The sequence below is a fragment of the Triturus cristatus genome, chromosome 9 (assembly GCF_964204655.1).
Source record: "Triturus cristatus chromosome 9, aTriCri1.1, whole genome shotgun sequence".
NCBI classification, from domain to species: Eukaryota; Metazoa; Chordata; class Amphibia; order Caudata; family Salamandridae; genus Triturus; species Triturus cristatus.
In genome coordinates this window covers 1147349866-1147364110 of record NC_140592.1, presented here as the reverse complement: position 1 = coordinate 1147364110, position 14245 = coordinate 1147349866, and the positions used below count along the sequence as shown (strand labels likewise).

The following is a 14245-nucleotide window of genomic DNA, read 5'->3' as shown; positions in this document are numbered from 1 at the left end:
AAAGGACAGAGAGAGAATTAGTAGAAACAGTGACCATGTATGTGGCCCTCATCTCAGACTATAATTAGCCAATTCAAGGCATCCATAAGTGTTCTATCAGACTATTATTCAGTCAGTGAAGTGTTATCATTGGTTGTCAGTGTATGTAGCTATTCATTGGGCTTTCTTAATTATGGGGAGATGACAAATGGATTCCGCTAGATAGAAATTTCTCCACAGCAGAGTGATGCATTGATTAGTAGAGTAGCTGGTAGTAAAAGAGTGATTACTTTAAGGCCAATCTAAGCCATTCTTAAGGTGCACGCCTGATGTGGGAGCAAAACTTAAAAAAAACCAAAAAACATTAGTGCCATTGAGACAAACGTGCTTGAAACAATTGTACATTCCAAGAAAGTGTTTGGTAGTGGTTGTTGACAATGACATTTTGGTTTGAAGGGCTTTGATCTGAATATCGATGAAATGCATAAGGTCTCTCAAACTTGCTGAAAGTTGAACTACAGACAATCATGGTGGAATGACACATCATGAAAAATGTTGACATATCCTTTTGCTGAATTCTGCACTCCTCCAATGTGACCTTGGAAGAAGACTTTTTATCTACTCTTTTTTTTTTTTTTAAATATCTTTATTGGAATTTCAACATATCAAGAGTCACTTTTCCATAAGAGGAATATTAGTATTGTAGTTGTAATTGTCTTGTCCCTCCTTCTTCCCTTTCCCAGCCATAGAAGTGGCAAAATTCAATACAAAAATTATTACATTGGGTGAGAAAGTTTATAATCGTAGCCTCAGTCTTATTATACACCAACATTGAACAGTTAACTCCCTTTTCCCAACCCCTCCCATTCTGTGTCAACTATGCATTGATAGCAAACTGTTCCACTTATGTGCCCTCCTTTATAATTCAAAGAGGGCCCCATTGGGGATTTCCTGGGACTCCGCCATAGTTAGTGTGTCGGGGAATCTGCCATGCTCTCCTGGTCTGATGACCCCCCTTCGTCTGATGCTGGGATGCCTCCCAAATCTGCCAATATCAATGCCCAGGCTCTAAGGTCATCCTCTAGTTTGTCGTTTGTCTGTGCAAACACGTTTCATGCATGCCACTTCAGCAGTTGCCTATTCGCACATTTCTTTCACCCAACTCTCTGGCAGAGGAGGTAAGGGGCACTGCCATGCTATCACAATTTATCTCTTCACCAGTACCAGGCATAAAAAGAATGAATTTCCTACGCAGCTTTTTTTCTTTGGAGTTTGGAGCAGCCCCTGTGCAACCATGCAAATCCCCCGGGACACCGAATATCCTGTGGCGTCCTGTAGTCGGGTCAGAACCGTATCCAGATATGTTGTCCGGTATGAGCATGACCATACCATATGTATGAATTCAGCTTCCTGCTCTCCGCATTGGGGGCAGTCACCGGATCGGCCTGGAAAGATCCTGCTTAAAGTCCGGGGAGTAAGATAAGTCTAGTGGACTAGTGGATAAAATGATATCGGGTGAGTTTGAATCATGCATTGGTACTTCCCGTCCAGACTCCCTCGTGAAATTTCAGCCAGTCCTGTGCAGTCAACAGCTCCCCCAGTAGTGCTTCCCATTTTGTTTGGATTGGCAGAGGGTCCCCAGGGTCATCATCTCGGAGCGCTCGGTATAAATGTGAAATCAAACACCGGCCTTGTGCCATATTGAGTAGGAATTGCAAAACATTAGTGCAAGTGGGCTCCTCAGGAAAGGACGGCCTGATCTCACATGTTACACTCGAGATCGCCTCATATTGGAGGAACTGTCCTGGCCCAAGGTCAAAGGCAGAGTCGGCTTCAGGTCTAGTTAGAAATTGCCCATAATCATAAAGATCCCCTATCGGGCGAAAACCCCCACCTGCCATCTCCATAACAACATGGATTCCGCTATCTTCCAGAAAGGATTCACTACCCACAGCGGCATAGCTGGGACATAGGGCGCACATCGCACAACCTTGCGTATTGCTTGTTCCCATATTCTGGCTACATGTTGCACAATCTGGGGTCGTTTCATTGGCACACCGGATCCAAGCATCAGAAGCTGTGGTTGGGATCGTTTCCCATTCTTGCCCGCAGGAGCTGTTTTTCCCAGTTCTCGTCATCGTCCATCAAGTGGACTGCATGTTGTAGTTGGGATGCCATATAATAAAGTTCCAGGCAGGGCATCTACAACCCTCCCATCACCACAGGATCTCTGCAACGTCTTCAAACATACCCTTTTTCGTCTAGCTCCCCAAAGGAGATCCACCATCAAGCCGTCCAGCTTCTTAAAGTAATGGCCGGGTATTTCATAAAGGGAGTGTTTTAATGTATATAAACAGCATGGGAAAATTATCATCTTTGTGATAACTGTCTTCCCCATGAGAGACAGGGGTAGATCCCTCCAGAATCGTATGGATCCTCGTAGCCCCTCCAAGACTCTGCCTATATTCAGGTTCAAGTAGGAGGAGGCTGTGCCTGCCAAAATGATCCCCAAGTATTGAGTCCCAACAGACGCCCTCGGAATGCCCACCTCAGGGAGCATCTCCATTGGACCCTCCGCTAGCTTCCCCATTGGGACCAGCTTAGATTTACCTGGATTCATAAGGAGTCCCAAAATTTAGCAGGATACTAAGAAGAATTGGCATTGACTGCTCTGGTTGTCATGCATATAGGGAGACTACATGTCAGGTCTCTCCAAGGTGTACTCCCCACGTATCCATCTGTATTCGTATGGTGGCCACCAAAGGTTACATGGCAGCTGCAAAGAGAAGCGGGGAGAAGACGCAAGCCTGGCGGGTTCCTTGAGTCAGCTGGAGTGATTGAATGATTAGTCCCCCAGATCGCACACAAGCAGTGGGGGTTGTATAAATCAGTTCTGCCATCGAAGAAGGCATCGAAAGGCCTGTTCTATGTCGAGCAGTGCCATGACACAGTCATCTTCTAGAAGGCATGGAGCATGCCAGATATGTGTCAGGTGTCGTAGATTATGAGTGGTATTACATTTCAGGTGGGATACATACAGAAGAAGATGCGCTGCCAAGACTCCACTACGTATTTTCATGTTGAGGTTCAAGAATGATATTGGTTTGCACGAGTTGGGTAATGTAGGGTCCCTGTCCGGTTTCAGAATCATAACTACCAATGCTTCCCTCATGGAGGCTGGAAGGGTCCAAGCTCCTCAAGCTTCAGCATAGACCTCCAAAAGGCGATCTACCGGTTGGGGAGCAAACCATTGATAAAACTCAGTCTGGAGGCCGTCGCTCCCGAGACTCATTGCCGGTCTGAAATGCCTAATGGCTGCCAACACCTCTTCCCTGGTGATCGTGCCCTCAAGAGCAGTTGCTGCCTCTGGATCCAACTGTGGGGGATCCAGAGAGGCCAAGAAGTCCTGAACCATGTCATGAGATGGGTATGCGTGTTTCCCATATACCTTGGCCAAATGTTTTGCCATGGCTTCCATAATTTCCTGTTGTGCGTATATTGGTTCCCTGCCACTATCTTGCACCTTCAATATGGGTACCATGGGTGTTTCCTGCTTCACTAGTTGGGCCAGGAGGGCTCTGGTCTTATCCCCCTCCATATGTAGGCATTGGTGGTATGCCTTATATGTACATTTTCCATCCTATTCCAACTCTCAAGGAGAGCCCTACGTGCCTCACCCCAAACCACCACGGCCTGGGGGCTTGTGTGCAGCCTGGCCTCCAACCTACCCAATTCCTGTTCTTGTGTCTTAATGTCCTGTTCTAGTTGCCATTTCACCCCGTAGGTTGTCTTGATACAAACTCCCCAAAGGACAACCTTCATAGCCTCCCACTCTACTGCTCAGCTAGAAGCCGCCCCCCAGTTCTCCTCAAAGTGATGTGTGAGTATCTCACAGAACGTAGCTGCAAATGGGGGTGGGGAGGTCTAAGCGCCATGCAGGCACTGCTAGTCGATCTGGTGTTCCCCAGAGGCTTAGCAGGACTGGGGAAGGATCTGATCTGTATTTGGGAGATATGTTATCACCTTCACTACAGGAGTCAATTCCGATGAAAGAAAGAAGTAGGCAAGTTGGCTAAAAGTCCCCATCGCCGGAATATGACATGAGAATGTTCTGTGGGTAGGGAAAAGGTCCCTCCATACATCCCTTAACTGCATGCCCTGCAAGAGGTCTTTCAGGGTCTCCGTCATTTGGGACATAGTACCTGCGCGATGGGGCTCCCAATCCAGGTCGCCATCCATCACACAGTTATATCTCACATCATGAAAGTCGCTCCGCCCAAATATGGTGCCGCAGCTGCTAACAGATCTGGAGAGAACAAGGGACAGTCAATGTTAGGGGCATAGATATTAAATATACATATTTCCCTTTCATCTAGTGTATCGTGTAGTATTACATACAGCCCCTCGGGATCCAACAAATGATTTAAGTGTTTGAAGGGGATTCCTGGTGCCACACATATGAGCATACCCCGTGCAAAGCCCGAATAGGAGGAGGAGTACTGTTGTCCCCTCCATCCCCTTTGGATATAAGGCAGGAAGTCCCTCCAAATATGAGTCTCCTGTAGACACGCTATTGCTATCATATAGTGTCTCCAATAGGCCAGCACACTTCTGCGTGTGTCAAATTGCTCTATACCCGTGACGTTCCAAGTGAGTAGTTTCGTTACAGAAGGAGCCATGGATCAAAACATTACCTCCGCTCCCTTATCCCCCCTCCCCCCAGCCTGGGTCCTCCCATATATTATCCAATAAAGATCCTCCAGGAAAGCCGTCTGAACAAGTCTACATGGGAGCAACTAAAAACAAGTAAACGTTCCCCAAACTGTCAGTCCCTGAATGAACCCAACTCCCCCCCGCTCCTGGGCAGTTCCATCAACCCATTAAGCTCCCAAACATAGAAACCAAAGAAGCGTGTCTGCCCCCCCATTGTCCCCATCCCAAGTCAAAATGTAACAAACGTCCACAATCTGCAAATATACAGGTATGTGGTTCAAAGAAGAAACAGTGTAAACCAGATGCTAAGCAAGTGATTGGTCATCCGGTGGGGCGTGAGGCTGAGTCCTCAAGCGCCACATACCGTAACCAATCTCTAGTGGGGAGACCCCCCGCGGACTAGTATAGGTGTATGTGAATGAGGTGTCCAGACTATCATTTTCAAGATAATGTCCTCCCCATAAGTTCCACAATGCTCACCCAGCAATTTTACATCCCAAAGATTACTCATCTGTCCTATTCAGTTGTGTTCACAGATTACTATCCCTGCCTTCCAATTCTCCAGGGTAACTCGGAGCCACCATCTGATCTTGTGTGGCACCATCAGTGTCCGTGACCATCTCTGAGACTCTCAAAGTCCCAGATGGGCAAATCTAGATCTGTCCCGGACTCCTCCCATTGTTCTAGGGATTCTGTCTTGTTTGCCTCCTCCTACCATGGTCAGAGTAGAGTGGTTCCACAGAGCGAGAAGAGTCAGTTGAGGGCACCAGGCACAGGTCCACATGTCCCAGTGAATCCAACCAGTCACTCATTTCTGTTGCAGAGAAAAAAAACAGAGCCTTTCCCTTATGTTCAATTCTCAGTTTGGCTGTAAAGAGAAGACTATATATATATATTTTTTTTTAATTTTTATTTTTTATTTTTATTAAACTGTTCGACCAAGACACCTCAATTGGTTACAGGTAGATGACTTCCACATTTCTCATTGACATTGTATACAATCCAAAACACACACAGTGATTATTTTGAATAGATCAAGGGGATTCAAGCGCTTCAGTCTCTATTTGCCCATCTGGCGGGTGACAAATATCGCCCCTGTCACGATTCCATGCTTCCCACACCTTCTTCCACTTCCCCGGGCATCCCCGGGCAATGTAGACTGATTTTTCCCTAAACATACACCAGTCTAGATCCTCCCTCCACTTCCCCGCTTGAGGCGGTTGACAGGCGCCCCACAGTTGAGCGATATTACGCTTCGCTACCATGAATGCCAGCGTTGCCCATTGTGTGGTGTAGTTGGTGGGGTCTGTGGGTTCCCAGACATTTAATATGCATCTACGATCCTCTAGTTGCAAGTTGACCCCGAGGACCGCTCGCATCGTGGAGAAGACTATATTTAAAGTTGAGGTCTCTGAGCCATTTCTTGACTATTAGGAACGATTTTCATTGATCATGGACTCGGTGCGTGTAATCTGGAAATATTGAAATAGGTTGAACCTCAAATCGTAGTGGCCCTTTTGATGCAAGTGGCTTGTAGTATGATGTCGCGGTCCCGATGATTAAAGAGCCGGGCAATGATGGCTCAAGGTCACGGGGGAAGGGCAACGCCCTGTGCGCTCTTTCAACATTAAAAAAAATTAGACAGTCTCTTGGGGGCCAGTACTTTTACAATCCTGTCTTCCAGGAAGAGCTCTGCCAAGGGACCCTCTGCTCTCTCTGGAAAGCCCACAAATCGTAAATTATTCCTGTGGGATCTACCTTCTGAGTCCTCAGCCCAGTCATCAAGGTTCACCACTTTTTTTTTTTAAGCGCAAGGACAGTATCCTGTAGTGAATGAACCTCTGTTTGCAACTTGTCCACAGTGTATTCAGTGGTGTTCACACTCTCGGAGACCTTACGAACGTGTCACAGCAGTAAATTGACCTCAATTGCTACAGAGTCTATGATGTTGACCATATCCTCTCTGGAGTTCTGGATCACCACCAGTACGTCCTGCTTTTTATCTACTTTTAAAGTGGACTTTTATTCTCTGTTATGGGTGCCTCAGACTGTGAAATCAGCCAAGGAATACTATTCACATTGTTTCCTTCCTCAGTGATCATTATTGAAACACATATTTGCCACTGCATTTCAGTGGTGCTGTACCATTTGATGATGATTTGAAATCCATGTCAGGGTCACTCTTTTTTCTAGTGCACCCAAGATTACTGCAGTTAACAGCCAGAAGGAAGGTAGATGTTTGGCAGTAATGAGATGAAGGTGTTGGACTGCATCCTGTTCCAGTTACTTTAACAAATTGGGCCTCACGGAGGCTTTGATGATGGGCTTATGGTGGAATCTGCCAGGCATGAAAATGTGGAATGCAAAATCATTTTGTGTTGAGTCTAAACATGTTCCTCATAAATGCTATTGCAATTTGATCCTGACCAAATAAAATATCCCACAACACACTTGACCTCATTTATGATACGTTCTGAATTCATGTTGATGTACATTAAACGAGAAGCTCTTTACATTTGCAATGCAAAAATTGTGAAACTCCACAAAAATAGAGAGTGTCACCAACAATGCTCTTTATGTCATAATTGATGACCGCCACAGAAAATCAAAGATTCAGATAATGGAAGATTTGTTAAGTCAGGTGTCAAAGCGTCTGCTGTAGCATTAAAACTTTATGTGAAACAAGGAGTGCTATAATCAGATGTTATTCTGCTTTACCTAAATCCACTGACAATAGAAATTACTACTGACAGAGCACATCAATAAATTATAGGCAAGGTTTAGGGAATGCGTTGCTATGCTGTTTCGCTGGGAGAAAATGTTTGAAATGTGAAACATTGCCACTGATGCATGCCAGTTTGTCTCTCCAACTTACATGCCTTCTTTGGTGAATACTTTTTGACTGGGATGGGCATATATATGACAAATTCTGTGGTGTTACTCTGTTATAGATGTACATCCGATGATCTATTAGCTGGATCTTGATTTGTCCTTTAAATATGTAAGAGAACAGAAATAGCCTGCTATGTTTCCTCGAGGTCCTGTGTGTAACCAATCTCCTACCACAATGTTGACCACATTCCTACAGTTCCCCTTGTTTTTATTCCCTGTCTCCAGATTGCTTTTTTATTTAGCTACTAGTCTTTTACCTCCTCTAGCCTCAATTTTGGAAGCTTTAAATAAACATTCTTTAAAGGGAGGTCTTTTCTGTAGGGAAAGAGGGCTATGATCAACAGATTGGTTGTGTTTAGGGACAGGTTTCAGGTGTAGGTGGTAAACATTCCCTTTAACCTAGGATTATCTTCACTTCAGGCATGGAGGAGAAAACTGCAATTTTCAAGCAATCACTCAAACATCTACTATGAAATGTGTTCTCATTTGGAGCTTGAGGGAAAATGAGCCCCCTTTCATCCTTTTTTGACAAATTTTCAAATGGGCTCAAACTGTATCTCTGGTCTGAAGAGTTAATGATTCTTAAAATGTTAATCCAATCTCTTTTTGATAAACAAATGTTATTGGTTTTAAACCATAATCAGTGGATAAAGTGAACAGTTGACACATTTATCACAGTACAAAAGAAGTAACAACAATTGCACAAATCAGCGGCTCAAGCCGTGCATCATAATTAGAGAAAGCACCATCCAATTTGCTACCCTAATTACAATTTCAAACAGATTGACATACCCACTTCCGCCATACCCATCCGTGTTTGTCTGGGCAGCCTCTTGCCTTATAGGTCATACGTTTCTGCTGCACACGCCAGACTACCCCGTGTCGCCAGCCTGCCAGGGTGGGAGGAGCAGGGGACATCCTTCGAGCAGTGATATCACGTTTGGCAACACGGAGCGCCATACCCAGGAACGATGCTTCATGCATTCAGGACCCTCAAACAGACCAAGTAATAGCAGCAGGGAGTAAATGGGGAACCTCCCAATCAAGCATGTCCGACAGATCCCGGGTCACCATGGCTAGTAATTTGTAATCACAGAGCAGGACCATACCATGTGATAAAAATTTGCTGCATCCATACTTAGATTCCTAGGGGCCATCAGGGCATCTAGACAATCATCACTAGGACCCAACCAACCCTCCCATCGGAGTTTAAGATGCTGCAGCGTAACAAGGAAATTGATTATCAAGCTACGATTAATTTGGGAAATTCTACCGTGGCCTAGGTTTCCATGTTAATCCAATCTTATCATCCTGGGCAGTGAATGCCCCATACAAGTGAGGCTATGGCCATGATTCACGGCTATAGTACAATTCACAGTTTATTATGCTCACTCGCAAGCAAGGTATGCAAACATAAAGAACAAGCATAGTGTTTAGTAGTGCAGTACGGTAGCTGTGCCTGACCGGCTTATACGTTGTTGTAGTGGAACCATATTTGGCTATATCATTGAAAAGTGGACCCGTGTCCGGAACCCCAAAGGCCCGTTATTGGACAAAAGACACACATCTTTGCTGCTAATGCCAGTTTAGGATTCAGAGAGGAAGCCATGTCCACTGGTTTTCCTTGTGAGCTATGCTACCAAAATTACAGTAAAACAGACCGCAGAGTTCTGTTTTATGGCTAAAATTGGGTTATTTTGCTTATTGTCCCAACGCTGTGACTATAAAGATTACTCTATGATGTGAGCGCTGGGAGTTTCACTGTTTATCATGTTATTCAAATCATGGTTGGCTCTGTTTAACCAGTTCATTATCAGTTTCTCTACTGACCATTGATTCAACTCTAACTTGAGACTTAACCTCAAGATTAATTTTCTTTTCCTCTATAATGTACACTGACACCCCCCAAGTAAAGCAGTGCTATAAAAGAATGTAGAATATATGAAAACGTATGTAGCCCATTGAGGTGGTGATGACATTCATAATGTTTCCTGCAACCTTCCCTTTCATTTCTACCAGATCATCTGCTTCAGTGTATAACCGTGCCAATCCATTCTCTTTCCCCAGGAAAACCCCCGCAAACTGTCACAGCAACAGGAGTCAGTCCAGAAGGCCCAGAACCCCTACCCGGTCTATGCCAGCATCAACGTGAGGTCCAACATAAGTGGTAGTGAATTTGCAGGTACTCAGTGTGATGTATGACGTATGGTTTCAAAAGATGACTTAAAACTGTACTTATTTGAGCCACTTGTACTCAAAGAGCACATGACTTCTTATTGGCCAACCCTTTCTTGTATTTCTTTTCCTAGTATGTTTTATTAGCTGATTACATTTATGGAGTACAAAATTATGCTGTTAGTGCTATCCTAAATGTGTTCTTTATACTGCTTGATAACATTGAAAAATGTCATGCTAAGATTAATTTTCCATTAAATGGACCATCCAGTGTAGAAACAAAACAATTCTCTTCATGTAGGCCTTCATCTCTAACATTCACCAACAACAGACATTCTTCAACGTTCCTTGATGAGGTCTGCTTGGGCTTTAAGACTTATTGTGACGTTATTCACTGTATGGCCTCTTCATATGGAGAAAGCTGAATCCAACCTTAATACTATGTTGCCTATAACCGTAGCTATATTTCTGAACTCTACCTGCAGAGTGGTGCGAGTTCACGCCCCATGAAGTTGGTTTCCGAAAATATGGAGCCTTCATACGCACAGAAGATTTTGGCAGTGAGTTCTTCATGGGGCACCTGATTCATCGACGACCGGAGCCCAGAATCTGCTATCTTCAAGGTACGGCTTCTTGTTTATTCATTTAAATGTAGATTATTTATTAATAATGATGATTTTCAGAGCTCTTTTGTTGTCTTTACACTACGACTAACAGCAACCTCAAAGTGTGCACCTCTCTTGTTCTAGCATATTAAAGGGATGGATGGCAAAGTCTTCCATGTTTTCTAGAACCACCAATGCAATCTTATTTAAATAAGTAGCAGTGATGAGGAAAACGTTGAGTGAGGGAAGATATTTGAAGGATAACATTCTAATTACTTTTCGTCTCATGCATGTTGGATCTCTGGCAGGACTCCATACTATTTTTAGCAGCTGAGTCAAAGGCAATTAATTTAGGTGTGAATTCATGTTTGTGGAAGCCAACAATGTCAAATAAGTGAAAGATAATTCAAGATCACAAACTAACAAAGATTGGTTTACACTCACTAGTTGTTGCACACATCTGCTCCACTCTCCACATTTGCTCTCACCACCATTTACCTCCTCACCATCATCTACACTCTCATCCCCTATCCACTCTCACCCCACATGCACTCACACAGTAAATTGCTTAGGTTCTTCCACTCACTCATCCCTACTGACAAGCTGGTGATTTTAATCTGTTAGAAAGCACAAAAGGAGGTAAGGCGAAAACCAGTCGCAAGAATTATTTTACTTAAATAATGTGTAGTAGCAAAGAGAGCACAAACACTTTGTTAAAAACTGCCCTCACCCACAACAAGTTGTGGCATGCTTCATCAAAGGGCTGCTACTGTACACCTCTGCGTAACCCAACGCTAGAGGCCGAGCAATAGGTAGGGAGGGGAAGACAATACAAACAATCAAAGAGAGGAAAAGAAAAGGATCCAAATAAGGTGCAGACGAACAGTGATGTTAAAACTGACTATAAGATTTCAAAATAATAATTTTATTCCTCGATTCTCTAGTCAGACATAGAAAGGGTCTTGGAAAACCCTCGGATGGTGGTGATATGAGTGGATTAGGTCCTCATCACCCCTCCGTTCTGCATAGCGGTCGACATGTTTCTGCCGGATTCCGATCCTTTAACCGGCATTCATCAGAACAAGGATCCCTATGCTACTCTTCAAATTAAAAAATTCCCTCTAGTAAATCCACTGTACTAGTAGTTACTCCACCTGTAAGTCTGGAGCTTTTGAAAACAATACTCATCAGAAGATAACTGTAAAAATAAAAAATAAAAACAGTGAAAGCAATCTGTACAGTGGTAAATCACTATATACAAAGTTAAATTGAAAAAACGTGCTCACGGTGCTCTAGGACATGGAAACAACCCATTAGGTGCGACTAGGGTGTTTCTGAAAGATAACAGGTATCACACCCTCAATATAGGGCAATCAATGGCCCTCTAAACCGTTTATATCATAATCACAATTTGTGAGTGACAAACGTTTATAACATAGCATTGAGGAGGATGAGGTAGGGCGGCGTCCTTCTCCCCTTTCTCTTTGTGTATACCTGATTTTAATCTGTTCCCTGTCTTTCTTTCTTTCTGTGTAGTGTGCTTTCAGTCATATGAAGAAATTGTTATTTTTTTTTATTACTAATTCTTTGTTAATCTTTAGAAACGTGTTTTCTTTTCTCTGTTGTAACATTGTTTCCTTGTAGTTCATTAGGGATTTTACTGCTAAGCCTCATTGCAAAGGTATTTAGGTAGTTTGCCTGACTGTTCCCTGCCTGATCCTGCTGCCATCTTGGGGGTGGTGCTTGGCCAGGGTGGAGGGCTTGGTTATTGGGTGTTGCATTTCAGTCTTCTCACCATGCCTCCATTGGTGAGGAGCTAACCTGTTCACTGCCACCTAGAGTATGAAGGCATAGAGCCATGCAACTGAAATGTGCAGAAAGGGTGTCAAAAGCAGGCCGTTCGGCACTTATCTCCACTAAGTAGACATGGGCAACTGATCCGCTAAGGTATATTTACTCTTCTGATGAATTATTTTGCATTATCATGACTGCCATTCCCCTGCCCTCTGCTGTCTAGATGCTTATCCCCAGCTGGCTATTGCTCTGCTCTCGTACGCTCTTTCCCTTCTCTTGCTGTAGAGTTTGAACTGTCCTCGCCTGAAGCCTTCCCTCCTGAACTCTTGCTCTGTCCCTGGTCTTTATTGGAAAATGTCTCCTCTGTTATTGGACTATCAATGTGATTGTGGAGGCATAACTCTTCTGCCCTCAAATGTTAGAAGATCTTTTCTCCATGATAGACTGTAGTGGACCAAGGATGTCATTACCCTTATCTTCAGAGTTTTACTGCCCATAGCCCACATTTCTATGGTCACCTAATTGAGGAACAATCATTATGCCATTGCTAAGTCAACCCCACTTGCTTTTTCTCATCTACCTGTCTCATGACACTCCAAGAGGCTTTCTGGTTATATTTAGTTATTTAGTGGGCCACCTTACACTCCAAACACAGAACATTATTATTCTTGGAGACATTTTGGTGGGTGGATCGATTTTTTTATCTTGCTTGAGCACCTCTTTCTTCAGGCTCTCGCAGACTGTTCAAAATGAGAGCCATGCAGACTGCCTTCCTTGGTATCCTGTATTTTCTCTGCTGGGGCTGGCACAAGCTGTGGACATGCAGCTTCTTGTCTGAATCGATTATTTCGTGGTCCACCTAGTCATCTCTACTCTTTCAGTGCTCACCTAGTCTTCTTTAATTCGATCAGCTAAAACTCCAACTCCGTTATTCATGATTTCACTTGTGCTCTGAACTCATCATGTGACCATTCTGCTCAGAGCAGCATGATCACCCACGTGTGCTGCTTCCAAATGTCAGAATCACTGGTTTAGTTCCTATTTCAATGCAGTCCAAAACTATTCTCACCAAGCTGAGCGTACATTCTGGCGTATCTCACTTATGGAGAACTGAAGCAGCATTAAATTCCAGTTTTAGATTACATTTACTTAACCAGATTTCATATGCTTTTACCCACTCAAGCAATCTTTTGTCACTTGTCACTGATATTGTTTGTGCCACCATTCCATCTGCTCAGACCTTTTGCAATTAGTTTGTTAATTTGTTCTCGGAAGAAATGTGGTTAATCCATGGGATCTGTCCATCTGCTGAAGGTCTACATGAGGTCTAATTCTCTTTTTCTTCTGCTGGGATGGTCTTTTTGGTCACAGGTGAAGTGCATCTCAAGCTATATTTGCCCTGTGTCAATTCTTCAAGCATTGTCTTCCACCACTCTGCTGGCCGTCATTGTCATTTGCTCCCAGCATTGTCCCTTTGCTGTGAGAATAGGGCGTTATTAGGCTTTTCTTCAAGAATTTCAACCTAGCTGCAAGTAAGGTAGCTAACTCTTGTCCTGTACCTCCGCACCCACCAGTGACCAAAATTAGCAAAACCATTTGAGCCCTCTGGCTTTCTATCCAACGGCAGTCTTTGGATTTCCTCAGTGTCCCCCAGGTGGGCTTTTACCCAGGCATGCTTGGGAACGGAGTCGACATTGATGCTGTTGTGGATGAATTGAAGTTGGCCCAGGATTTTGGACATCCTGTTGTTCTTTCAGATCTTTTTGTTACCATTGATGCAGTGGACCATTTTATGACAACACCTGCCCTGAAGGAAACTGCAATAACCAGGAAAACGCTTTCTCTTTCCCTTGTCATCTGAGGAGTGTCCCAGTGGTTGTCTATGTTCTCACTCTTAATGAACATTTACATGCAGAGAAACAAACAGAACCTGTGCACACGTAACAAAGTTAGCAGTATCAGTTACTGTATGTGATGAATAAAGCACAAAGAAAACAACTTCAATAAAACAAGATGCACAAGGTACAGGAAGGAACTACAAGGTGCAGAAAGAAACCCCACCAGGAGCAGCCTCCTTGCTGCTCAGC

The 14245-nt window shown here is 43.9% G+C and overlaps 1 protein-coding gene across 1 annotated transcript in view; it reads left to right on the top strand.

Annotated features, from left to right (window-relative positions):
- The window catches only part of PLA2G4F (phospholipase A2 group IVF), a 238999-nt gene that overhangs the window by 154942 nt on the left and 69812 nt on the right, over positions 1-14245 (top strand). Inside the window, exons 14-15 of the mRNA XM_085627089.1 lie at positions 9652-9766; positions 10245-10382. Coding sequence (XP_085483215.1) covers positions 9652-9766; positions 10245-10382 — 253 coding nt within the window. The remainder of the gene's footprint in view (positions 1-9651; positions 9767-10244; positions 10383-14245) is intronic.